This window comes from Mus musculus, chromosome 16 (assembly GCF_000001635.26).
Source record: "Mus musculus strain C57BL/6J chromosome 16, GRCm38.p6 C57BL/6J".
Taxonomy (NCBI): Eukaryota; Metazoa; Chordata; class Mammalia; order Rodentia; family Muridae; genus Mus; species Mus musculus.
Window position 1 is genome coordinate 38,772,944 of NC_000082.6, and position 27,260 is coordinate 38,800,203.

The 27,260-nt window shown below is 44.0% G+C and overlaps 1 protein-coding gene across 2 annotated transcripts; it reads right to left on the reverse strand.

Moving 5' to 3' along the window:
- Positions 1-238: 238 nt before the first annotated feature.
- Upk1b (uroplakin 1B) lies at positions 239-27,260 on the reverse strand. Of its 2 annotated transcripts, none has more exons than XM_017316943.2 (8): positions 24,932-25,040; positions 15,032-15,119; positions 14,151-14,351; positions 11,942-12,016; positions 11,251-11,373; positions 7,026-7,205; positions 3,244-3,327; positions 239-1,202 (listed from the first exon to the last, which is right to left on the reverse strand). In XM_017316943.2, exons 2-8 carry the CDS (start codon positions 15,098-15,100, stop codon positions 1,152-1,154), a joined length of 783 nt encoding a protein of 260 aa, XP_017172432.1. In that variant the 5' UTR covers positions 15,101-15,119; positions 24,932-25,040; the 3' UTR covers positions 239-1,151. The 2 variants fall into 2 exon arrangements, with proteins under 2 accessions (XP_017172432.1, NP_849255.2); NM_178924.4 differs by lacking the exon at positions 24,932-25,040 and adding an exon at positions 27,205-27,260 and having other exon boundaries at positions 241-1,202.

Genomic DNA, 27,260 nt, shown 5'->3' on the forward strand with positions numbered 1-27,260 from the left:
TGGCTATTGACATCAGATGTTGCCTCCAATTACAAAGAGCAATAGCTTCAAAGGTCAATGCAGGAAGGAAAAGCAAAAGGAAACAGAATTCTAGCGAATCATTCCCTGTCCATCTGGGCAGTGAGTGCACCAGCCAGAAGGAACCTACTGCTAAGTGGCTCCCACTTCCGCCATTTTAATCCCTGCCGTTGGGGCTCTTCTGACTTAGGCAGGACCTGTTGAAATCAAAGAAAGGGAGCGTATTTTATGGGCTCCTTTATTTATGGATAGGCAAACAAATGGTGACTTGTCAGGACTTCCTTCAGGATCGTTAATGTGAGCAAACTATTTTGACAGCAAACAAAAGACCCTATAAATCACTTGTTTGAATAGCTGGCATGGATCCCGCGGTTTGGGAAGTGTTTCCGGTTGAAACCTCTGAGGGCAAAGACTGAGCTGATGTAAATCGGGCACGGCCGACACCCCCAAAGTTTCCATACACTCAATGCACATCACTCCACAGGGCATGAGAGGAAATCTGAAAATCAAGGGTTGTACTGGAGACTAAAAGCATCCAAAAGTGTGAGGAACACTGCAGACAGAAGTCACAGCAGAACCAGAGGCAGAAGAAAGCATGACTGCCATTTCCTCCTCTTTCACAGTGCAACCCTCCTCCCCCAGCCTACACAGTGACAAACAAAAGTCTTTCAAGGTTGAAGAAAATAGAGAGATGGGCTCTCTGTTTCTTGAATTTGCTGCTCAATACAGACAGAGCTTATAATGAATGGTGAAGCAGGTTCCTTTGAATATCATTGTGCCTCCACATTAAACATAGACAGGAATGAGAGTCGTCTCCATTCTCCAAACTTTCTGTCTTATATAGTACACGTAAGTACTATATTATATATAGTACATATATAGTACACCTTCTGTCTTATAGTATATAAATACATTTCGGAATCTTAGGCAAGGATGAGAAATATTTCTGCTAAGGATTGCAGCATCTTGAAAGCCTAAAGGAAGCCCATTCCACCGGAACTGGCATTTGAGAGAAACAAGCACGAGTCACGGGGCAGAGCACACAGAGGGCGTGTCACGAAACAGCAGGTTCCAGCACCAAATTCAGAGTCACCCAGGGAGGGAGGGAGGTATGGTGGAGACACTGTCTGTGCTTAATATTCAATTCTGCTCCAGTAGAACATGGTGCCCAGGAGAACCCAAAACTAGAATGGGGAAGAGAGGAAAACAAAGAATTAAAGATATATATATATATATATATATATATATATAACTACTTTAATATAAACAACTATGTTCCTTCTATTCAGGCTTAGGTGACACGGGGTTTCTAGTAGTAATTTAGGCGATGACAGTCTCAAGGGCCCGATGCTGCTGCTCACCCTGATCCAGAGCATTGCTTCTATAATCTGCTGCTCAGAGCCATCTCTCCATTCCCCACTTCCCACCTAGTCTCTCTGATTTCTCAAGCGTGCTTCTCATCTCCATACTGAAACAGTTTTGGGGAAATTTCTTCTCTCTAAGTAGTCTCCAATGTGCTTCTATTTTCAGTCAGACACTTGGATGATCTATCCTCTTCATTTTTATTTGTTTATTTTTGAGATGAGTTCTCACAGAGCCTCGGCTGGCCCTGGGCTCTCTATATAGCCAAGAATGGCCTTCTGATTTCAACTTCCAAGTTATGAGGCTATAGGCACGTGCAACCACGCTTAGTTTACTTGATCTAACGCAGGGTTTGGGGCATACTAGGCAGGGGCTCTAGCAGCTGAGTAGATCTCTAGCCATTGGTTCCCTTTCCTTCTAATCTTAAAACCCTTTCTTCCACAGGACTTCCCTAACCTCCTAATATGTTTGCCATCTTTGAATGACTGCCTCTTAAGAGCACCACAGACCCCTAAGACCTCTCACTCACTATGGAGTTGGAATGTCTGAGCTGTCTCAGGTCTGCCATCTACTTCCGAGGATCCTAGCCACGACATCTTGCTTTCCTGAGCCCCAGTCTCTGTATCTATAAGCAAACTTCATATCTTCTCTCTCTACCTCAGATCTAGGGCTATGAGTAAGATAATGAAATAATAACTGAGCCTAATATTTACTAAGGATTATATGAATCAGGCATATCTGTCTTCAAAGCTCCCTGAAGAGCCAGAAGTACAGGGAAGATAAGTGATTATTCAAATCCATAGGACCCAGTGGACTTTGGAGTATTCCTTATCGAGCCTTACAGGAAAGCACTCTGAGCAAGCCCTCTGGTATATCTAGGAGTTTTCTCAAGCATGGTTCCTTGTTGGGCAGATATACCTAACTCCTGCTCTTGAGGGGTTTCTGACATGGGGCCTCATCAACAGCAGACTTTCCATATCATTAGCTCTCATCCCCTCTCTGCTGAACTTCAGGAGATATTTACAGTATCTATAATTTAGAATTCAATTCGTGTATACAGTGTTGGTTGGCAACTCCATGATATTCAAAAGCCTTTGAATGTCCAGTAGTCCCTGCTCAAATAGACACCTCCCTGTTGTCTAGTAAATTCATTCAGTAAATGACTGAGCTTTTACTATGTGCTATGCTAGGCGCTGGGGAACAAAGAGCAGCTGGTTCTCTGCCTCTGACGGCATCAAATATGTCACAGGGATATCGTTTCACAACAGAGATGAAGTCCTAAGAGCGATCATAAAACACTTCCCGGGGGAACAGCTTTCTCTCTCCTTCCCCATTTGCATCCTCTCACTCAGCACTCTGGTTAAGAATAGGTCAGTGGCTTGTTTTGTTTTGTTTTGTTTTGTTTTTTAACATGGGCTCTGGTGGCACAGAAGCAGCGTAAGGTTGAGTCTCAGAGAGAATAGAGGCAGGTGGACTAAACTGCACCAGTGCCCACTGTACTCTGTCCTGTTACACCTTTCGTGGGGAAAGAAGAATCGGGAAGTTTTATCTGGTATTGTCTTCTATGCAACAACAAAAGCTACTGGTTGTTTCACACTTTGACTGTTGATTACATATGTTTTTAATATTCTTTATGATTTAAAAAAATTCCATTGTATATTAAAATACAGTTGCCCAGCAGGGCAGTTGGCATTCCACACCTCAAGGGAGCCCATTGTCCTTGGTCTGGTGCTAGAAGTTTCCTGACTATCTTAGCTGAAAAGCTAGTTTTCCAGACTTTCTAGGGTGGTTGAAATAGCCTGGGACCTTCTCAAGTTCTCCTTATTGTCCCTTTCTGAAATAAAATGTGCTGCGGATACTCACAGTCCAGCAGAGGATGGCAAATCCAAACCAGGCAACTCCCCAGGCATGCCGGTCCATTGGTCCAGAGATCAGTTCATAGCAGCCCTGGTAAGACAGTATGAGCTCCATTAATGAGGAGAATCCAGAGCAGAGAAAAGAACTGAGCGGGTAAGCTGATTCCTGACAAATCAAGGGGCTGCAGAGTCCAGTCGATAACCATGCAACGTTGCCATCTGAGTGACTCAGCCATAACCTTGGGGGATCACAGGGAATGCCCAGGAGATGTAGAATCCATGCCGATTCCATGCACCAAAAGGCCCAGAGTCAAGTGTGCTAGATTTGCCAGCAAATTTCAACAACCATCCTGGGTTGGCTCCACCCAGTGGCGACAGGTATGCACTCGATGCTCTTTCTGTCTCCCGTGATCCTCCCTTTTTGTAAATTGCTCTGGGTCATTCCCCACCCTACTCCCACAAAACCCTTACTCTTACTCTTTTTTTCATTGCAGGATGCCCAAATGAAAACTTCTGGGATTTTCCTTAATTTCTTTATCTAATTTTCAACACTTATGCAAATCCTTTAGGGTCTATTTAAAAGCATATCACAAATACAAACACTTCTGAGTCTCCTTGTACCGCTTTAGCCCCTCCAGGGCTTCACTGAAGGGTTAAGCTCATCTCCAGGAAGAGCATGGATAGACCTCCTCCTGTGGTAAGGATTCAGTTAATCAGGGGACAAAGCCTAGCACATCGGACTCCACCCACTAGGCCTAGGCCTCTCCATCCCTTCTAGACATCTTGAAATCATCATTCTGGCCTCATAAGGCTGGTCTCTGAATTTCCTCCAAAATGCTAAGGATGCTCTGGTCTTTGCACCGGCTGCTTTCTTTGCTGAGAAGTGTTCTCTAACATTTCAGTTCCTCATCTCTGCACATAATTCAGATCTGTGCAGATGTCCTCTCAACAAAGTCTCTCTGGATAGCCACGGAGAAAACCGCTTTCTTTTATCGTACCCCACTCACAAACCCTGCTTTATCTCTGCTCCTGACACTTACCACACTACCTGGCATACCTACCACATTGACTGGGCCCTTGTGTGCAGCGTGTTTACTATTTGTCACTTATAATAGGATGTGACATCCACAAGGGCATAGAATTTTATCTTGTTAATTGTTAATTCTAGAGCCTTGAATGAGTGCCTGGCATGTAGTAGATACCTAGTGATAATTTACAAAATGATTGCTGGTGGTTCCAGCATTCAGGATGACCAAGCAAGAGGATTATAAGTTCAAAGCCAGTCCTAGCTACACAATAATAAGTTTAAGGTCATTCAGGGCTACACAAAAAGTTGAGAGCCATCCTGAGCTACAGAATGATATTCTGTCTTAAAAACAAATGAATGAATAAACAAACAAAACAAGCAGACTTAATGAAAGATTCTAAGTAATGATTACAACTTCCACTTGAAATACTCAGAACACACCCATCGTCTTGAAAATCTTGGAGGAAAGCATTAATCTAATATTATGTATAACAGTTTGTGCCAAGTGCTGGGTACTGAGCAGGGTGTTTAGCTGGGGCAAAACAGAAAGGTCTCTTGTCTTTATGGGACTCACAGTCAAAATCCCCAGTTTTCATCTCATTATTGAGCTTCCAGGATGCTAATCGTTTTATTGGGACTTTACTCTCTGATTATATATGAATATTCTTGAGGTGATGTCATCAGGATTTGCATGTAGCATTTTCAAGGCTAATGGTGAAGCTTAAGTTCCCACTCCCTCCCCGCCCTCTGTGTGTGTGTGTTCGACCCTCTATACTATACTTAGGCTGACTTTCCTGGTTTTGTTAGTTTTTGCAGCTATAGCAACACTGGTGTGTCAGAGGTGTTGAAAAGTTTCAAGGTGGCTATGAAAAGAGGAGTCATTCACTCCTTCATTCACTTATTTACCCACCCACCATTTACTGAGCGTCTACTTTGTGCTAGGCATTATGCTGAAGATCTGGAACTGAGTAATGTAGTCCTTAAGGGAGCTCATGGAACTGTTTGGACAGGATAAGTGCAAAAGCCACAGCAAGTATATAGTAAGTATGGGGCAGCATATGACCTATATATCAGACAGTGGGGATGTGTGGGAATCTGGGGGACTCTAGGTAGGTAGAGTCAGAAAGATGGATAGGTCGGTTTATGTTATGATTGAGGAAGTGGGGGCAAATGGAGTAAGGGACAGAAGAAGAAATGGCAGGGACGCAGGAACTTGGTTAAAGAGTGGGTCGAAGTGGTGATGGTTTATGCTTTCGTTCAGCTGACTGACGATGGAGACACTGAAGGCAGGAGGCCAAAGGAAGATGTCAGGATGGGTGTGGCTGTCTAAAGACAGTAAAAGGGGGAGGGGGGCTTAATTTGAGTTTCCCTTTCAAACTTGCTAGCTATACATGAGTAGGTGGTTTTAGTTGATTTTCTCAGCTAGTGTTATGGTAGAGGGGCGATAAATTATGCCATCATTGGAAGGTGGGCATTTTTTGTCCCCTTTAGAGAGGAGACACTGTTCGTACGTGACTGTAATTTAGGAAAGAAGGGCTTGCATGAGAGTCTCCTGACATGGAAATGCTGAAAACATTTAATGAGTCGTTCAAGTGATAGTTGCATTTATACTGATTATAAGCAGCCCATTTAATCTTTATTACAGAGGAACATAACTGACTGAAGCAACGCCTTAACAAGGCGGCTGTCCAGATCAGTGACGGTTGCTCCAGACACTGCTACGAAACCAGTCGATCACTGCCTTATCCTTTGTGAATTAAAGCATCCAATTGTAGTCCAGCTATCCTGCCAGGTGTAAAAATGGTGCCTTTTACTCTAAATGTGTGGTTTGTAGCATTTACTTCTGTAGGGAAAAGCCTGATGCTTCTCAATTATTTGACAAGCCGACCTACAAGGCTAGGCTTCCTCACAATGACCACACCCCAAGCAGGACAGAACGTTTCAGTGTGCTGTGTCAGCAGACGCCGCCTATAGGAGTTCGAGAGAGCTCACCAAGACTTTGGGGGTCTGTTTCCAAGCCTTGATTGGTGTGGCATCTCTGTTCTGAAGCTATGTGGCTTGGGGTTGAAACCTAACAGCCATTTACTAATTGTGTGAGCTTGGACCAGGCCCCAGTGAGCATCTCTCACTCCATTCCTCATGTACAGACTGCAGGGTACAGCCAGCATTGACGTTTGAGCATCACGAGCATGATTGTGTGTGTCACATGGCACATGGCACAACATCTGGAGCTCAGGAGGCCCCCAATAAATGTTTCATGGTCACCATTGGGTCGCCTTCATCAGCCCAGAAGCACTTTTGCAAAACCCCAAAATATGTAAATCAGCAGCAGCCCAAATCACCAATCTTCATCACCTCTGACCTCAGCAGTCGCCACTCTTTGGGAGTTAAATCATATTCTTTTGTGTAGCATCCCTTCCAGTCTACATTTTGCAAGCCTTCGTCTGTCTAATACAAATATTTCTCAGAAAAACCATTTCTAAACATTACACAGATTGTCTTCATTTATACAAAACTGGTTAGTGCTACAGAAATCTTCATGTCGCAGTAATTTTTTACTAAAAATGAATTTGCAACAATTCTAGATGAGCACTCCCCCCTCCCCCCGCCCCCCAGTGTACTAACAGAGAAGGAAGATGATGACACAAGGATTAAGGGAAGCACGAAGAATTCCTTACAGACTCTACTCACAGCTGACTATTGTTTTCTTCGTAAGGAGCAGCAGCGCTTTCTGCTAGGTCTTCAGAGGGGAGACAGCTCACCTGACTGTGGTAATAACCAGGCACTCCAAGTTTGCAAGCGTCCAGGTTGAGAGGCTCTTTAAGCTTGTCCATGACGCAGCACTGCCGAGGCCAGGGGTAGTCAGCATCGTTATTCTCCACCCGGAAGGCAGAGGTGTATTTCTGCCAGTCTGACGGACCGTTTACACCACAGCAGTGGTCCTGCCAGAGGATGAGAGACACAAAGTTATGGTCCACACCAAAGCCACCAATGTCACAACCAAGGCTTTGTGGAGAAAGTACTCAAAAGCATATTATATCCTACAGTACTCAATTATTTCCAGCTTGGAGCTCAAGGTTTTTCTAAGTTTCCAAAAATGTTTTTATGTTTATTACTTTACCAGCCATGAATGGGCTCATTACTATAAGTCTGTAAGGCAGTGGTTCTCAACCTGTGTGCCATGACCGCTTCGGAGTCAATGACCCTTTCATAGGGTCACATATCAGATATCCTGTATATCAGATATTTATATTGTGATTCATTATGGTTATAAAGTAGCAACAAAAATAATTTTATGGCTGGGCAGAGGTCACCACAACATGAGGAACTGTATTAAAGAAAGAGTCACAGAATCAGGAAGGTTGAGAACCATGCTCTAAGCCTTATTTCTTTTGATTGTAAGTATGAAATGAACATAGTATTTACTTTATAGAGTCTTTGTGAAGATCAAGTGTGTCAATATAGATAATGGACTTGATACAGCTCATAGTAAACTCTTTTTTTTTTTTTTTTTTTTTTTTTTTTTTGGTTTCTTTGAGACAGGGCTTCTTTGTGTAGCCCTGTCTGTCCTGGAACTCACTCTGTAGACCAGGCTGGCCTCGAACTCAGAAATCCGCCTGCCTCTGCCTCCTGAGTGCTGGGATTAAAGGCATGTGCCACCACGCCCAGCAGTAAACTCTTAATAGGCATTAATTATTATTAATATTTAAAGAAAGATACACCGTGAGAGAACTATAATTATTTAAAATCACAAAACAGAAAGTTTTCGTAGTAAAGAAATTATTAGCAATTATTCATGTTTTTCTATATTCATTGTATTTTCCTAGAGTAACTGTGTATTCTTTTAATAAAGGGGGAAAGTAAACTGGAAAAAAAATTCATACCTGGTGGCACACACAGCTGTCTCTCTACATAAGAAAAGGAGGTCAGCATATACACAGCGGATGCCCTGATACTCTGAACGCAACTGAAGAGAAAGGCTGTAAAATCCATATTTATGATCCCTTATCATAAATTCTGTCAAAATGTTTCAAGGGGGGAAATAAAACTTACAAGCCTCTCCCAGTTTTTATAATAAACATAACCAAGGAATTCTGAGGGCAAAGATCATCTTGAAATGATGTACCATTTTGCCATTTAGATATAGGAAATACCAGGAAAAAGATTCATTCTGCACTGTGTGTGTGTGCGTGTGTGTGCGTGTGTGTGTGTGTGTGTGTATGGTATGTTTATGTGTATGTGTGTGCATATGTATATGTGTATGTGCATGTTTGTAAATGTGTGTATGTGTGTGCATGTGTATATGTGTGTGCGTGCGTGCATGTGCATGTGTAAGCCAGAGCTTGATGTCAAGTGTTATTCTCCATCTGTCCACATTGTTTTCTGAGACAAGGTGTCTCACTGGACCTGAAGCTCACCAGTGAGTCTCAGGAAGCCCTGTCTTAGCCTCTTCTGCACCAGGACTATGGACACACACACACCTTTATCCAGCTTTTTATATAGGTGCTTGGGATTGATTTGTGATCCTCACGGTTGTGCAGCAGGTGTTTGATGGAGTGAGCCATCTTTCCAGCCCCTATTCTGTGTCTATCTCTCCAGCCCCTCATTCTGTGTTATAATCAGTGCGTCCTAGGGGCAATGAGTTAATAAGGACAAAACATGACCATTGCAGTTGGCAGGATGGAATGGACCAGTAACCATTGCATGTGTCATGGAAATAGAGTGTTGTGGTCAGAAGCCAATTGTACTTGATTGATAGCAGCTGAAAGTGTGACAATTCAAGCATCAGGCACAGGTTTCTCTTCTGAGACTTGTCATGAGTTAGAACTGTATAATGGGTGAGTATCGGGCAGGAGTTCTAGAGGATGATCTTGCAGACTGATGAGTCAGAGCAGAGTAAGCCAAAGAAAAGGAGAGGAACTTGGAGTGGAAGCCAGGGTCTTGGGTGTGGGGCAGTCTGTCTGTCTTGGCTGCAGATAAACGTGGGTGGATGGGCAGATTGCTGGGAGAGAGAAAAAATGTATCCCAACTGATTGCTTCTATATTCTTAAGACATGAGGTGTAGCCATGACTGAGGGTGGGGAGTAATTTTGCAGAGGTGAAAAATGGAAATCTATGCAATAGTGACAAAGCAGATTTCTTGGAAAATGCACCAGGAGACAGAGTGCCCATGTGAGCTTTATAGTTAAATTAGCATGGCTGGGGGACTTTTCTCAGAAATATTTAGCCCTTAGGGGAGGAGTGGGCCAAAACTGTATTAACTTCATAGAGACTGTATAGGAAAGAAGAAAGCAGATTCACAATGGAACAAAGGAGCCAACAGAGAGCGAAGATTATAAGAGGAAGCAGGAAAGGGTGTTGGGAAATGAAAACATGGATAATTGATTAGAGGTCCCAATGGGACAAAAGAATGATGTGAGGATGTTAGAGCCAATGTCAGAAATGTCAGAAAGTGGGTGGCACAGTTACTAGTGATGACATGCTGGCTGTTGCCATGGAGAAAGGTGGCTGAGGTGAGGGAGGAGATCTTTGGAATGCAGGCAGACAAGGAATCGACAGAACAGATGTTGTCTGAGTCCTCAAGGGGTTTGTGGAGCCTTATCTGGGACAGGATGATTGGATCATGAATGGCAGAGGCACTGTTGATGATAGTGAAATCCCTAGGAGGGAGGCAGGGGAATGACTGTGTGCAGTATGGTTGATAAATAACTATAATAAGGAGATCCCAGGCTGATGGCATGGACCTCAAGTCTTTAAACAAGGAGCCAATCAAGGGAAGAGATAGAAGAGGAGCCATGCAGAGCAGAGAGGAAACCTAGCCAATTTCTAGGTCCCATGGCACATGAAAGTGAAGGGACAGGCAGGGGACACTAGGAAGTGCCAGGTGTCTAGTGAAGTAGGAGTGTAAAGAGAGCGTTGAAAGGGGTAGAGGAGACTGAAAGGTTTGCGTGCACATGTGTGTGTGTGTGTGTGAGAGAGAGAGAGACAGAGACAGAGCGACAGAGACAGAGAGACAGAGACACAGACACAGAGAGACAGAGACACAGAGAGAGACAGAGAGAGAATGTGAGTTTGTACATGTCAGTGAGTGTGTATGTCAGTGAATGAGAGTGTGTATCCATGTGAGTGTGTGAGTGAGAGTTGTGTGTGTGTGTGTGTGTGTGTGTGAGAGAGAGAGAATGTGAGTGTGTGTATGTCACTGAGTGTGTGTATCCATTTGAGTGCGTGAGTGAGAGTTTGTATGTGTGTGACTGAGTGTGAGAAATTGCATGTGTGTATATGTGTGTGTGTGTGTTGGGGCCAGTGGAAAGTTGACTCACAGAAAAGACAACATGGACAATACTCTGGGAGACTTGGGGTTCCGATGGTATTTGGGGTAGGTGTGGATATGAGGTATGATGTCCACTTAAAACTGAGTGATTAAATCAAATCATGTCTCCTGGTGCTTAGCAGAATTCATCAAAGGAGGCATAAAAGGTGAGACATGTATATGTCAGCAGATGAGTTCTCTGTGGGGCAGGCGAGGCGCCCCTTCCTATTACTGTGAGAGCTAAGTCCTAAGAGGCAGAACATGTTACTAATCCAATGTTCTTTAACGTACATCTATAGGCAGACTAATCAGCATTAAAGCTTTACATAAAATATGGATCTGGACACCCCCCCCCACCCCGCCCAGCCACGCATTTAACATTCTCCCATCCTCAGGATCACCAGTAAACAAGAGGCATTGCTGATCTGGCTTGGAACAAGTTTCTTCCTGAAGAAACCTGCTGGAGGTGCGGACCTCACTTCCACCCACATTCGTGTGGCTACCCACTCAGGTATGCAGGCGATCACCCCAGGGGTAATCACCCTGGGACCACACTCCTTACCTGTAGCATGAGCCTACCCTAGGACTTGGTAACACACCCACATTTGTGTGGCTACCCATTCAGATGTACAGGTGATCACTCCAGGGGCGATCACCCCGGGAACCACACTCCTTACCTGCAGCATGAGCCTATCCCAGGTCTTGGTGACCCCGTTGTTCTTCCATTCGTCGTCATTGGTTGGGGGACTGTTGTTTTGATACCTCATCAGCATCTGCTTCAGGAAGAGGTTGGTTGTGAACTGCAGGGGTGAGAATGACACGAGAGAGTCAGCACACCTGCTCCCTAGAAAGGCCAAATAGCACCTGTTGCTCTATAAACTGCACATTCTCTTGGAGGGAAGCTAAACTCAGGGACGCTGCACTCATTTGGCTGGGGCTGCTTTGGGTTTCTGTATAAGAAGGAATCACTGCATGACTGGCTGTTTTAAGGATGGTGTAGATTAGGGAAACAGTGAGAAACGGGACAAGAAAGATTCTGAATTATGTCTTCCACGAGGCAGAACATGCAGAAAGGCCATGGTGTGGACGAATGGCAGTCAGTGCCGGCCGGGATCCCAGCTTGGGCATTGGGAATCAGGCTTCTTCGACTCAGAATTCCTGCTGTGACCTGTCAGCCATTCATTCCTAGATACATTTCTTAGCGTTTAGTGCCTTTCTCTTTTAATTTAGAAACGACAAGCAAGGCTTCCCGATACTGCATGGGTATTAATAGTGTGTGTATTGGCACGACGAGCACACAGCGAGGGGTCGAAGCATGTCAGTTGCTGGAGTGTCATTTTTGCTCCATGCATTGGGGACTATACTCACAAAGTCGCGTTGTGTTGCTGCTGTGATGCAAGATGCCACTTCAAAACCGTACACTATAAACATCATGATGAAGTACTGGGAGGGAAAGAGATGAGAACGGAGGATTATAACAGACATCTCACCAAGTGGTTGCTGTGAGTCCTAAGCATATTCATCTAAATGTGGTATCCAAGCAGTCAGGGAGTACAAACCCTTTTTGATCAGCTGCTACTTGGAATGGGGCTAGTGTTAGGTACTCGGACCAAAATGGGGTGTGGGTCAGCTCAGTTCTCTGCATATCTCTGGAAGAAATGACCATTCGGTTTGGAATTCTCTCATCCCGAATTCTATTTTAATGTGGGGGGAGATAAGATAAACAATGAAGGAATGTGTGGCCTTTTCAGAGGATTTTTTTTTTTTGGTATATGTACATGCCCGGTGGCTGGCAAGATAGCCTCAGTGCGTCATACCTGACACTGGGCATTGTAAGTCCCTTTAAGTGGGAGTCATTTTCTTCCTGAACTGCTGAAAACATAGATCCACAGAAGTCAGGAAAGGATGACGAACATGACTAATGCCTTGTGTCCTTCCTACCCAGTCTCATCTCTAAGGAGCAGGCAGCCTTCCGGCATAGAGGCTCACTGCTCACACAGAACACACACCCATGTTCTAGTGATACCAGCTCAGGCGAGGGAAGCAGAGCTCTCTATGCGCTGTTTCTGCTGTGCGTGCATGTGGCTGCAAGTCACCCCCGGGGTCTGGCTGGAACAGAGTTGAACAGCAGATGCCTCTCAGTGAAGGCCCCTGCCTTGCACACTTTTATACATGCACTGTCTCTCCTTGTGTCCTTTTTTGGGGAGAAGGACTGTAGAGTAGGTGGGGGGACTTGTCCTCCCTCTTTGGGATGTTTGTGGGTTCAAAGGTCAGGACCCTTTGTGCTTTCACTGCCTGACCCTCAAACAAAACAAACCAACAACCCTCCCACGCCCCTCAAAACCCCAACTACCTCTGTGGTAAGAGAGCTTTCAGAGATTCTAATAACCCTCCCCATATTGGCTACTGCCTTGCTTCCTGTCATGAGCTTTGATGGCTCCCATTACAGAACCTCAGGACCCCTTAGGATTAGGCCAGAGAGGAGCCCAGGGTGAAGTCTGTGCTTGTCATCAGGAAGATCTCTCAGTTCTCCCCCTCTTCCCTGTGTTCCTTTCCCTACTCTCTCAGAGTGAGTTTGCCCAGGAACTAACTCACCCAAAGGAAACAGAGAAGGCAAACAGTCTGCATTCCTGGGCACTAGGGGAATGGTTACCTGAGAGAAGCAGACCGAAAAGCTCCCTCAGTGGCTCAGCTTCTTCAGAAGAGGGACTCAGAGTAGGGGAGTTACTTCAGGGGTACCACCGACTAGTGTGAATGGGTCACTCACAATGGTACTGTTTGGGGTCTTCCAGGGTTCCTGTACTGCAGAGCAAATGACAGTGTGGGGCATGCAGCCATGGCTCAAAAGCCATTGGCCTTGAACTTGGAAGTCTTTAAAAAAAAAAAGGCTCTTGTCTGCTATGAAAAAACTCATGTCTACTTTCAGTTTTGTATCTTAACACATAAACACTTAAAACTAACTTGCTATTATCAAGGAGGAAAAAAATTCTAAAAAAAATGCCCATGGCATCATTTCTCATGTTCGTGTCCTTCCTGGCTGTGACTATTGGGCACGTGCAGTCAGCAGCTGGAGAAGCACACATCTGCATATAGTCAACTAGACCATCCAAAGGCATTCCTTCCCATTTTCAGCTCATTTTACTAGAACCTGAACTTTCATCCATGTAGGGCATCTTTACATCCTACATGGATGATCTTGCAAGGGGATCTTCCCGATCCCCCCTTTTGTCCACTCATCTAGAATCTTTCTTCCACTTAGCCCACTGAAAACCAAAGCTCTTTGCTCAATGGAGAAGAGACAGTTCACCAAAATTGGCCCAGGAAAACAACTGCAGAGAATTTGTTAGTTGTTATTTTGAGAAAGGGTCTCTTGTAGCACAGGCTAGTCTTGAACTTGCTACGTAGCCAAGGATTACCTGGAATTTAGGATCATCTTGCCCATACCTTCAGAACAGGTTTATAGATGTGTACCACCATGCCCAGATAATATGGTGCTAGGGACTGAACCCAAGATTTTGTGTGTGCTAGGCAGACACTCTGTCAACTGAGCTACATCTCCAGCTTTGTAAGGTCTTACCGCCAAGAGGATTTTCCTGTTGGACTTCATAATTCCTACTATGGCTAGAACGGACAAGCAGAAGAGGCAGATGCCCACGAACATGCCTATCCAAGCTGCCCCGAAGATATCATCATTGTTGGTGGCTTCGAGAAGTGGGTAAAGACTGTGTTGGTCAGATACAAAGAAGATACACTCTGCTGTCAGGGCGATGCCACACATCTGGAAACAAGATGAGAATGAGTCTGTCAGGCTTGTGGCCAAAAGCACGGCACCAGGGGAAAGGGGCCGGGGGGCAGGATGGGCTCTAGTGGTGAGTCCCTTACATCTTACAGAGGCTTTATGCGACGAGTCCCCCATTGCCAGGAGACCCAACAGCTATTTCTATCTTGCTTCCTTCTTCCATATACCTTCTGCCTTTAATTCTTTTTTCTACATATAACTTTTTTTTCTAGTTGGGAAAAGATCCATAAAGCCCCTAGGGTATGACCCACTCAGACAGTGCATTCATGTATGAAAGTTATTCTCCTATCCTATCCCATTGCAAACATCTGTCCCAGTACCTTCAATAACACAGTCACCAAGTCAAACCAAGGTGCAACTGGACAGAAGCATAAATGACTGAGAAGCAGGTGCATTTAGATACTGATCACGGTGAACATATGACTCTCCATAGTCATTATGTCTTAAAAATTGGAAAGGAAAGAGTCTTCTGTCATAAAAGGTGATTCTATACAACTATTTTAAGATTCTAGCTAGTATATTTACTATCACATTTCTTAAAATGGAGGCACTATAAAGGGGAACGATATTTATAATATTTTCTTAAACTTTCACTTTTAATTTATCTAAAAGCCATGCTTACAAGAACACAATTTTTTTGAAAAGTACTCATGACTTACACCAACAATTACGTGTCCAAAAATCAACAGGCCCTGGAAGCAACGAACAGTGGAATCGTCTTTGGCCATCTTCAGGATTTTCTAAAAGCTGAAGACACAGTTAAGAATGTAACTTTGGATGGGAGCAGGTAGCAAATACTGTTTCAGTCTCTACACTGTCAGCAAATCATGACATCTCCTGTTTCTTTTCTTTTCTTCTTCTTATTTATTTATTTATTTATTTATTTATTTATTTATTTATTTATGGTATCCAAATGAGAGCTTTTAGTAATGGTGGAAATTTGATACCTGCGGTCAGCCATCACAGGACTTTCTAAAGAACAAAATAAGGACTTTTAGAGTCTGATCTGTGTCCCTCAGGAGTCCCTTAGGGTATGAGAGACACCAGAATCATCCTTCTCAGAGGGGTACTGAGGTTCTCCAAGGTCACCAGGAGCACAAAGATCAGACCTGTCACTGTGATGACCAGGCTGACACATGCTGAGAGCCTCAGGTATTGCCACTGCCGTCCTTGGGCAAGTCCAACTACAATCATAGGGAAACTAAGAGAGTTGGAGAGCTGGCTGGGGCCATTTTGGCCCATGGGTTAATGTTAAATATTTTATTACATTAAAGAACATAGATTGTACAAAATGAAGTTCTCTCATGCATGAGGGAAGTGCAGAGCAAAGAGGTCTGTGTAGCTCTCTTGTGCACTCTTCTAGGGACTTCATGTACATAATAGATTCTCAGAATCCAACTAGAACAAAACTCTGGGGAATCAAAGACTAACTAACTGGTAAAGTGCCTTTGAGGATACACAGACAGAAATGGCAGATTTGGGGGGATTCTCTGGAAGGGGCACAGGTTAGATGTTTGGGTCAATCATTTTTGGCTTCTGTAGTTGGGACATGTTGAGAAAAGCTGCTCCTGTCCCCCACACGTTATTCTTTAATTAGCTAAGTGACTGACACTCTAAGTCAAAAGGTATTAAACGATACAATTTTCACATCGAGGTATGTAAAGATGAGTGAGGAAGTCGGTTACAGTCTAGGATTCTGTGCTAGGCAAGAAGCTAAGGTCTCAAAGTCATTAGAATGTGTAATGTAAGTGGATGTCTACATAAATGAGTTGGGGCTTAGTGCGAAAGGATCCAGCTTAGCAGGTTATATAGAGTCAGTGTTCTGATCAGGAGAGTAGAGGTAGGGTGAGGAAGAGGAATGTGGGAAGAGTGGTAGACTTTCCGAGGAAAGGGGAAGTGAGAGGGGTAGACTCAGAAGTGCAAAGTAAAGACAAAACACCAAGTTGGCCAGTTTGGCTGAACTCCTGCTTTGTGGGGAGGCACATCTTGCTTTTGTTGTTTTATTTCCCCATTCTTTTCCTTCCCTCTTCTCTTCTCTTCTCTTCTCTTCTCTTCTCTTCTCTTCTCTTCTCTTCTCTTCTCTTCTCTTCTCTTCTCTTCTCTTCTCTTCTCTTCTCTTCTCTTCTCTTCTCTTCTCTTCTCCTCTCCTCTCCTCTCCTCTCCTCTCCTCTCCTGTCCTCTCCTCTTCCTCCCCTCCCTTCCTCTCTCCCTCCCTCCCTCCTTCCTCTCTCCCTCCCTCCCTCCTTTCTTTCTTTCTTTCTTTCTTTCTTTCTTTCTTTCTTTCTTTCTTTCTTTCTTTCTTCTTTTCTTTCTAAAGCCATGTAATTTTGTGTGTCTGTGTTAATGCAGCTGTACGTGTGTGAATACCTGTGTAGGACAGTGGCCTCAGATCCCCTGGAGCTGGGGTTACAGTGCGTCACCTGATTTGGGTGATGGGAAGTGAACTCAGGCCCTTTAGAATAAGAGCTTTTGCTTTTAACCGTGGAGACTCCTTCAGCCTACATCTCTTCTATGACTCAGGCCCTGACAAGTGTTAACTCTATTGTCATAACATATGCTATAAGGCGTATATTAATAATGTAAGTATTTTAATTATAATAACCCAAGTAATGTAATAACCTAAGTAATGTAAACATCTCTAAATATTTTCTCATTTCTTTTTGCCCTGAAGACTGTGAGAATTTACAAAGTTAAAATGTATGAGTGTTTTTGACTCACAATTTGGCACACGTATTCCATCAATGTTTGTCAAAGGAGCAGAAGAATCAGGGCCCTTGTTGCACCATCTTCTGATCCCCACCCCCACTCTGTGGAATTTCTGCTTAGAAATGCCATTTATTTATCTGGGGTAATTCTCCCATATCAGATGGGTAGAACCATACAGTGCTTAGAAGGCTCTGACAGGGACAATCTAACTGGTACAGCCAGATCAGTTACATCGTAAAACTCTTTATTGGCATGCACTGACATTAATCCCAACCAGTTAGGCTGCTCTCTAAACTAGACACACAAACAAACAGACTTCGAAAGATAGACATTTTGATAACAAAAACACAGTCTCTAAAGGGCAAGTATCTGGAGAGGCCAAGTTCAACTTCATTACTGACCATCATTGAACCGATTCTGCACCTGTTGGGCGTGTAGCAGTTTCTTGGTAGCAGTAAGGTTAGTTAGGCTCCAAGATAAGAGAAGAGATTTTTGTTTCTTTCAGGGAATCTAAAACGGACTATAGCACCAAGGATTTGAAAGGCAAATTAACTAGGGCCAGTGCTAACAAAGGGAGAGTTGTGAGAGGTGTGGAGAAAAAAGGAAGGATCCAGGTAGATGTTCAACAAAGGAGAGGGGCTCCGCTGGTCCAGAAGGAAGCTGAAGGAACCCGAGCAAGGGATGTTGGTGCAGTACGGACCGCTTTCCCAGGTGTCACTGGGTTTTAGAAGTGGGCGGTTATTGTTTCTTATCAGTTAAGATCAGGTGGAAAAGAGAATGCTAAGGGTCAGGATTGGGATAGGAAATGCGGATCAGAGTGGAGGAGAGACGGGAGCCATAGGCCGGAGGCCTATTTGGGCAAGAAAAACATGGGAGAAACCTAGACGGTGCCGTGGTAGGAAACACTGCTGGGACGGTGGCCCGTGGTTTGGTAGCTTGAGAAAGGATTACATCGATAGGCATGGTATTTTGAACTTGCTGCCTCTTCCCAACTTTTTTCAAATACTAACTTAGGAAGTTGGGCTTGTCTTGGCACTGCAGAGATGGGTTGGCAGTGAAGAGTAACTGCTGTGCTTTCAGAGGACAGCCCACAACTACCCGCGACTCCAGGGGATCCAAGGCTCTCTTCTGGCCTCCAAGGGCACCTGCTCATGCGTGCAGCACTCCACCCCCACGCACATAATTAAAACTAAGATATTTTTTGTCTTGTCTTAAAGAAAGCCACACTCATTTGCCAAAAGTGACCCAAAAGAATGGAATCTGCCACCTATGGGCCCCTCAGTGCTCTCTCCATTCTGTCTCAGGCACCTTTGGTCATCTTCTCAACAGACCTGATAAATGGATATTCTTTTTTCCCCAAAACGCTGGGCTTGTTTTTTATTGCTATAGTAACAGATTTCCTCAATCTTACAAAAATAGTAGCTGACGGTTTGGGGTCAGAAGTCTGAAATGAGAGTCACTGGGTTAAAAATCCATGTTGGCTTGGTTGCATTCCTTTCAAGATTTTAAATGTTTTATATTTTTGAGAATTTCGTGCGTGAGTACTGTACCTATTATAATCATTCACCGCCTTCCTCTCCCCTCTAATCCTTCCGTGTCTACTTGGTGCCCCTCAAATTTGTGACCTCTTCTATAATTATTATTGTTTCACATACATACATACATACATACATACATACACACACACATACATGCATGCAAACACACACACACACACACACACACACACACACACACACACGCATACACACACACACACACACCCCTCTACTGAGCCTATTTATTCCTGTGAACATAGATTTAGGGCTGATCACTTGGGATTGGATGGCCTCACTGGGGGCTGGCCCATGTAGATTCCCCCACCCCCACCCCGCGCCCGCCCCATTCTCTTTCTCAGTAGCCATTGGCTGCTCTTCATCTAGGGGCGGGGCTTCCCACATCCACGTTGGTGTTGCTGTGTAGGTCTTGTTCCGAATCCCTATAGTTGGAGTTTCATGGGATACACACTTCTTAAGGGTCTAGCCTGAGACTCTGTTCCTTCCATCTTGACAGTGAGGAAAGGAAGCTGGAGAGATCCATTTGCTCAAGGTCATGCTGACAGAAAGCCCAGGACCCAGAGTCAAATCAAGGTCAGCCCGACTGCTGGTTATATAGCGCCAGAGTTTAGCAATCCCGACACAATGCTAACACTTTAAGTAGAAAAAGAAATGCTGGCCTGGCTTCCTTGCCAACCTGGGAATAAAGAAAACACATACAGTTTTCTCTATACAGAAGAGCCTTTTTTTTTAGAAGGTCAGATAGACCAAGGCTTCACTCCACACAATTCCCTAGTTTCTTTCTTAGCCTTTCCCCGGGGCATTACCACACTAATATTTTCCCACTATGATCCAGGAAACCGTACAGATGTTTTCCAAACTTACAGCTCGCCCCTCTACTTTCCAGAAATGAAGGGATGTGCTGTGAAGCCAATGGGAGATCAGGGTTTGACAGCATTTCCGCAGACACCTGTGTTTTGTTTTGTAAAGATGGGGTCTTGCACAAACCGACTGACCTCAAACTTGAGGTCTTCCCATCTCAGCTTCTCAAGGGTGCCACACTGACTCCCTGTGTCTCTTGTTGAGATTAAGTTGATTGTTGTGACACCTCTCCCTCAGCCATAAATGTCAAGAGAAGCCAGGTGCAGGCTTCCTGCCGTGCGTTTATTGTGTAGTGCAGTAGCTGTGGTCTGATGGTGCACGCTAGACTTGGCACCAGGCAGAATACCAGATTCAAAGTCAAGTTTCCCTATCAAGAGTTACTCTGAGCAATGACTGACCTTCTTATGATAGGTCTCATTCCTCGTTTATCAAATGGGTGGAATACAACTTGTTTCATGGGACTAGGGACTATGATGCTCAAATACTAAGACTGTTTGCAAACAAGAGATTGTTAATGCTAACCAGGGAATATTTAGAAAGGGGAGGGTCTTGAGTAAAGGTTACATTTAATACCCTAGAGACCCATAGAACATTGGACAGAGGTACTAATGATGACTACCATCATAAGCTCCTAGGTCAAGAAGAATAAACCTTATATCCACTTCCTCTCCCCTTACGGGCAGAGGATACTGGAGGCCTCACCCCCATAGGCACCCTTTTGTGCTTTTTCTTGTTTCCATAATTAGCTTTAAGAAATCAAACTCTCACTGGGAAAAGTGAAAAAGCCTCCTAGCTGTGCCGGGATGTGGCTGGTATCAGGTACCAAGTTGCACGTCTGTGTACAGGGAGGGTGTCTGCACATTCCACCAGCATTCCTGCCCAGTTAACTCTTGCCTCCAGGCACTGACCAGGGCTGAGCCCTCTGATTCAGACTGGTGGTGATGTAGCCATAACTTCGGAGGTTTTCTGTTTCGTGGGGACGCTTGCTTTCTCTTTCTGCATTCTTTCTTCTCTGTGAGAACATAATGTTAGATTCCAGCTGCCGCTCAGGCTGACAGAACTTGCAGCAGCTCTTTCACAGGGACCGGACAAGGACAGTCTGAGTCCCCAACTGACAGATTTCCAAGCGCCTCTCTCACCTGGGAAGCGAGTTTATATCAAAGGCAAGCATGGGTGGCTACACATCCTGTTCCCCACCGCCTTCTCTAACTCTTTTCAGAGAGCATGGCTTCGGCCTTATACCTCGAGAGCTCCTCCTTCCGGAGTTAGGCATAAAAATAGACCACACTTCTGCCATTCGGTCCCTGATTCCTCTTTCAGAGACCCTACCATGCTGTCTGTCTCTGGTCCTCGGGCCTGAAGTTTCCTTGGAGCTCCCAACATGCTGATGCTCCTATCTACCCATGACATTAATAGCTTTTCTAATAAACCTCTCACCCCACACTCTCCTTCAGTGTCCCTCTTGAATACCCCTCCCCACTATGAAACTTTTTTTCTTTTGTGCCTCCTGTGTAGGACTTCCTGCATGTTACAGCAAGAGAGTAGCTTAGGGAGTAGGGAGAAGCAGGGAGAATGTGAGCTTTGGCTAGATCTTGGTATGAATCTTAGTTTGATCACATAGTAGTTTTGTGACCCAATATTCTTGTTGAGCCTTATCTGTCAATGAGAACTTTAAGGCCCAGCATCAAGGGTCTGTAAAGATTAAATGAGACTATGCAAAGGACTCATGACATACTAGTTGTCTAGGCAATATCAATTTTCTTGGCTTTTGCCTCAGGTTCTCGAAGCTTCTTGAAGCAGATAGGCTAGAGCTACCAAGACAGGAAACGCCGAAGGCGATTGAAGCAGTAGTTTCATAAAAAATGCAAAATATCTAATATACAAGAACAGATCAAAACATTATGTCTTTGGCTGGAACAAGAGCGGGAGGTCTGAGCACCCCTCACTGCCTCTCTAACTTGTTTGAAACCAGTGTTCTAGGACTGACAGAAAAGAAAGATGTAGGCAGATCCCTATGCTCAGAAGACAGTCACCAAAGAGTCTATGAAGTGAAGCCAGAGAGGGCTTGGCCATGACAGAAGTTGACAGCACAGAGTCTCTGTGCAGTAGATCAACTGATCGATTCATTGCAGGATGTCTAGACATTGTTCCTGGAAAGATGGACACGTGAACTTACCCTCCACAACCAGAAGGATCTCTGGGGAAAGATGCACTCCTGGATACAAATTGTTCTCTTTGCATGTTTGATAAAGAACTATCAAATAAACTTCTTTTGAGGGTTAAACAATTTTTAAAAATATTTATTTGTTTGATTTTGTGTGGGTGAGTGTTTTGTATGCAAGCATATATGTGCACTGCATGCCTGCCTGGTGCTCTCTGCAGAGGGTATCCGATCAATATCCTGCAACAAGAGGGATGCTTGTAAGCTACCATGTTGCTGAACACTGAACAGGACATGGGCCCTCTGGAAAAGAAACAAGTGTCCTTAACTGCTGAGCCGTCTCTCCAGTTCCTGTGGTGGCTAATTTTATTTGGGGTCAGACACGGACCCTAGTGTCCAAATATAATATAAAAATTATAGTTCAGGCCTAAAGATATCGTTTTTTTTTAAAGGTGTGGTCTCACTGTATCACCAACTAGCCTTGAACTTGTGATTTTCCTGTCTCAGCTTTCTAAAAGCTAGGGTGTGTAGTACCACATCTGCAGATTTTGAGGAAAGTAACTTAGCCTCCATCTCATGGAGGCCCTTCTCTTGTCATGTGAAGGCTGGAAGTGCAAACACTGATGTTCTCTGAAGAAACAGCAGTTATTTCTAAGGCTACAAGCATAGAAACTGGTCTGTTTCCAATGTGCAAGAGCAACCCCTCTCTGGGACTAAGACTGCTGACCTACTGCTTAGATGTCAGACATACTGGTAGCTCAAATCACACAGTCTAGCAATCCAGTTCCTTAAGACCTAGCTCCTTTTCTAAATAGAGTCACACACACACACACACACACACACACACACACACACACACACACACACACACACACACACAGTGCACGCATACATGCACCCTTGTGCATCCTAAAAGTTTTATTTTTTGGAGAATCTTGTCAAGGAAAACCTTGAGTAATATTCCAATTTGGATATATCTGTCATTTCAATAGAAGCAAAGTGCGGTTTTCTGATGACTCTCAAACCCTTTGACCTCTTTGTTCCAACTCCCTCTGACAGCTGTTAATGTCTGACTCAAATGACATCACTAACTTCTGTCCCTACTCTACCGGTGCTTCTGGAGTAAGCCCCCTGAAGCAGAGACTCTCAAATTATCCTTTGGAACACAGAAGACATTCCACTTACTGTGAAAACACACATCAATGCCCAAGTCAAAGAATGCAGATATTTCCTAATTTGAAAAAAAAATAGCCATCAGAATATGTGGCTCTGGATGTTTCCTGTTTATAACTTTTCTTAAAATTTAGGTACAATTCTGGTGTGTATCTTAGGACTTTGTTTATAGTACAAAAGTGAGCTGAGTGACCTACTTAATTATTTCGCTTCAGTCTATCAGCACTTAGTGGTCCACAATCATAAGTAGCCTGTAAGGGCTAGCCAGCTATTTATCTGATGTTAAGATCCATTGTCTTGAATGCAGTTCTGATTTCGTTAACATTTCGGGGCTCCCTGAAGCCTTAATTCAATGGTTCTCAACCTGGGGTGTTGAGACCTCTTTGGCAAACCTCTGTCTCCAAAAATACTTACATTATGATCCATGACAGCCCCCAAATTACAATCGTGAAGTTGTAACAAAAGCAGTTTTATGATTGGCAGTCACCACAACAGGAGGAACTGTGTAGAAGGGTCATAGCATTAGGAAGGTTTAGAATCACTGGCTTAATCTGAAGGAGAATCCTAGGGACGTCTTGTTACACACAAGTGTCTTCCTGCGTCACACTGCCCCATCCCTCCTCTTGTTCAGCAGTCTCTGAGGCCAATGGGTCTCTTCAAACCTAGATTGCCTCCCGTCCAGTTCTGCTGCACCCGGAGTTGTGATGATCTCTCTCTCTCTCTCTCTCTCTCTCTCTCTCTCTCTCTCTCTCTCTCTCTCTCTCTCTCTCTCCCTCTCTCTCTCTCTCTCTCTCTCCCTCCCCCTCCCTCCCTCCCTCCTTCCCTCCCTCCCTCCCTCCCTCCCTCCCTCCCTCCCTCCCTCCCTCCCTCCCTCTCTCCCTCTCTCTCTGTAATATTAGCTAGATCTCTCTCTGTCTTCTAGTCAACTGGAGAGAGACTGGGAAACTTCTTAGCTCTATTCAACACAGCACTCAGGCTACCTGCTCCTGCTGGTATTTCCTGGTTTCTCTTAGTCATCCCTTTGTGAATTTTCCTCTTATTTCTGCCGAATGAACCCTATCCCCAACTGCCCCTGTCTGGGATTATGGTTTCTTCCTCTCTACCCCTTTCTGTTCTTGGCCAACAGGAATGTTATATCCTACTTTGTGGCTGTGTATATTTAACTTTTCTTCCCTATTGACTTCTGTCAAAGCAACCTAGACTGGTTCTTTTCTTTACCCATGCTTATGTGATGTCATTCTGAACTCACGAAAGGACAGATTGTGTGCATTTTTAAAAGAAAGCCAATTTTGATGAATAATAGTATTTTAAAAAACCAAACTATAAACACTCAGGTTGTCGCAACTTGAAGTCAATGATTATACTCTTGCTTGTTTTTATATCACTAAGAAGATATTTAATTAGGGAAGGATAAAGGTCTTTGTTCCAGATTTTGAGCTCATTCATGGTGTGGTGGACTCTTAAGTTTGGCTGTTAACTTAGGAGCTCTGCAGTCATTTCCTCACTAATAGAGACAAGGAAGCCGAGGACCAGAGAGGGGTAGTGAGTTATTCCAGGTTACCAATGCTTTAAACAGATTTAAAATCCAAGTACAAGTTTCCTGACTCACAAGCCAGCTTTATAGTTTGTCACTAATAGTATCTAGTATCTTTAAATTAAAAAAAATATTATTACATGTATACTGAATATGTGAGGTGTGTGTGTGTGTGTGTGTGTGTGTGTGTGTGTGTGTGTGTGTGTGTGTGTGTGTAAATACAGGCTTGTGTTATTGCCTATCTGTGGAGGTCAGAGGATAGCTTGTGGGGGTCATTTATCTCCTTCCACCATGGTCCTAATTAGGAACTAACCTTAAGTCTTACTAGGCAAGTTTTTAACCTGATGAGCCATCTTGCTGACCCTAATGTTCCTTCTCAAGATAAGACATTGTTTCCATTTGTGTTAAAATTAAGAGGCTTTGCCATTGATCTGACTTGTATCATACAGTTACGGGAACCTCTGTATACAGAGCCACAGGAGAAAGCCTTCCATTACCACCACCTCCAGCCTAGTCTTTCCCTGTCTTCCCTCTAATTTAGGAAACACCATGTATACAAAGTCATTACCTTGCTTCTGGTTAAAATACAAAAACATCCAGGGGACTCCAGATGAGTCTCATGAACCATTAATGGCAATGGCTCGTTGTGAGTTTACTAGATCTCTCTTCACACTGCTCTTCAGAGGGAGAATAAAGGCACCATCTGAAGGAGACAGAGCCCAAATGAAAGTAGGGCTTAAAAGGACAAACCTCCCTAATTCAAACTTAGAGACTCAGAGGCTGGGGCATGGTGACACATGTCTGTAGCTCCATCACTCTGGGGCCAAGAGAGGAGAGCTCTGAGTTTGAGGTCAGTCTGGGCTACATTTTGAGAGACCCTGTTTCAAAACATAAATTAAAATAGGAAAAGAGAGGGAGGGAAGGAGAGATGAAGGAGAGGAGGAAGAGAGGGATGGAAGGAAGGAGAGATAGAAGGATGGAGGGAGGGAGGGAGAGAAGGAGAGAGAGTGCATGGGGCTTAGGTCTTTCTCTCTGAACAGGCGACTCTCAGAGATGTTTTGTCTTGCCTTCCATTTAGCACCCAGTGTTAGGGGCTGGTTTGTGACCCTCACACACCTCTTATTCTCAGGCACCACTTTCCTCATATATGTAAATTTCTTTACCTGACAGTACTGGGAAGGGAATAGGCAGGATGAGATGACTTACAATTAAGGGTCAAGCAGCAGAGAGCAGAAATAGCTGTGTCACTAACAGCAGCTGACTGTGTGTGTCTCTCTCGCCTTAAGTGTTTTCTTACAAAGGAGTATCCCTTGTGAGCCCCACCCTATGGAAGAACTCCCCAGTGACCCAGCCCCTCCGTGGCTTATTTCAATCACTCAACACCCTGGGAGGCTCTTTACTTTTAGAAGTGCTGATTTCAAGAGGTTAAAAGTGTATTTCTTTCTCTCTCTTCTTCTTCTCTTGTACCTTCGTTAAGATTGTTTTCTTATGAAGTTATTCATATCCAGGGTGTTGATATCTCCTGACACACTGAATAAGTTGACAAACAATTGCTCATTAATCAAACCAGTGTTCAAAGCAGAAGAGAGGTGAGGCTCACCTACCAGTCATGCGATTGCATTTTTGAGTTCAGTACCTCTTTTCCTTGCTCAGATTTCTTGCATGAAAGAATATACAAACCACACCTCAAACTCACCCACACTAGAGAAATTTGGATTAAGAAAACAGAAGGGAGGGAGTAGGGGAGAGGGAATGGAAGAGAAGGACAAACAGGGGCCTTCCCCTTCCATGTGGGCTCTGTCCTAGATAGGCATCAGTGGCTCATCAGGCTGTGGGCAGCCTGCAGAGCCATCAAGCCCAGATTGCAGAGGAGGGTCCAGCAGATGCTGGACGGATCCACACTGGTTCGGAATGTACGCAAGAGTGAGAAAAAGAAAATTTGAAGTTTTGTTTACTCCTCTTGCCTAACTTCCCTTGCAATCTAAATGTTTATACAAGTCCCTTTGGGTAGTTAAAAGAAAATACAGGAAAGTTTTTTTTTTTTAAGCCTAGTATAAGAGAAAGCAAACCAGCAAAACACAAGAGCAGTTTTACACTCATTGGGAAGATTTATCAAGAGAAGAGCTACTTCCTCATGGAACTAGAAAAATCACAGCATCTGTATTAGCTATATAAAGAAAATAACGCACAGGCACGAAGTGTATTGCCTTTTTTCCTGCTGTGTTTATCAGTTTTGCTCAGCAAGAAATGGTCTATAAGCATCGCCTTGACTTTTATAAAGACCTTAAAATTAATTTAAAAAAACCATCAATGTCCTTAAAAATGCCTAAAGCTACTGAGAAATGAAAATTTAGGCTTGTAACCATAATTATAAAAGTACAAATATCCAATAATACTGGTGTTACTCGAAACAATTTGTGTAAAAAGATAAGAATAAACATATTTATAACCTGCAGCTCCTGATGGATCAACTCATTAGTGAACAGTAAAGATCGGTCTTGTAAAAGTAGCCTTGATTAGATAAAACTAATTTGTTAACTTACTCTAGCCCACATACTGATTACACAGACCTGTTTGCAGAAAAGACCTGTGAAGAAACTGACCCACAGATCCTTTTAAAGGAAGGCTTGTCAGATCAAATGATTTCTGACAAAAACAGGAACCGTTGTCAGGCAAAGGGACAGATAATTAGCCAAAGAACATTTTCCAGAAGAGTTATAAGATCTCAAAATTACAAAAGAGACAGATTCTAATGTTAGTTACAGTGTATAGCCCCTGTTTGTCCGTACTCGCAGGAGAATAGAGAGCCAGTGGGCTGCTCTGAGAAGTCTCTGTACTCACACCGGCTGCCTGGTCTCCTCTGCCTTCTTCTCCGGTGCTGCACAGACTCACTCTGC

Coding starts and splice junctions, on each gene's coding strand:
- Upk1b (XM_017316943.2), bottom strand. CDS start 15,100: ATGGCCAAAGACGATTCCACTGTTCGTTGCTTCCAGGGCCTGTTGATT. Junction 14,352..15,031: donor TTGGACACGTAATTGTTGGT/GTAAGTCATGAG, acceptor TCTTGTTTCCAG/ATGTGTGGCATCGCCCTGAC. Junction 7,206..11,250: donor GGGATAGGCTCATGCTGCAG/GTAAGGAGTGTG, acceptor ATCCTCTGGCAG/GACCACTGCTGTGGTGTAAA.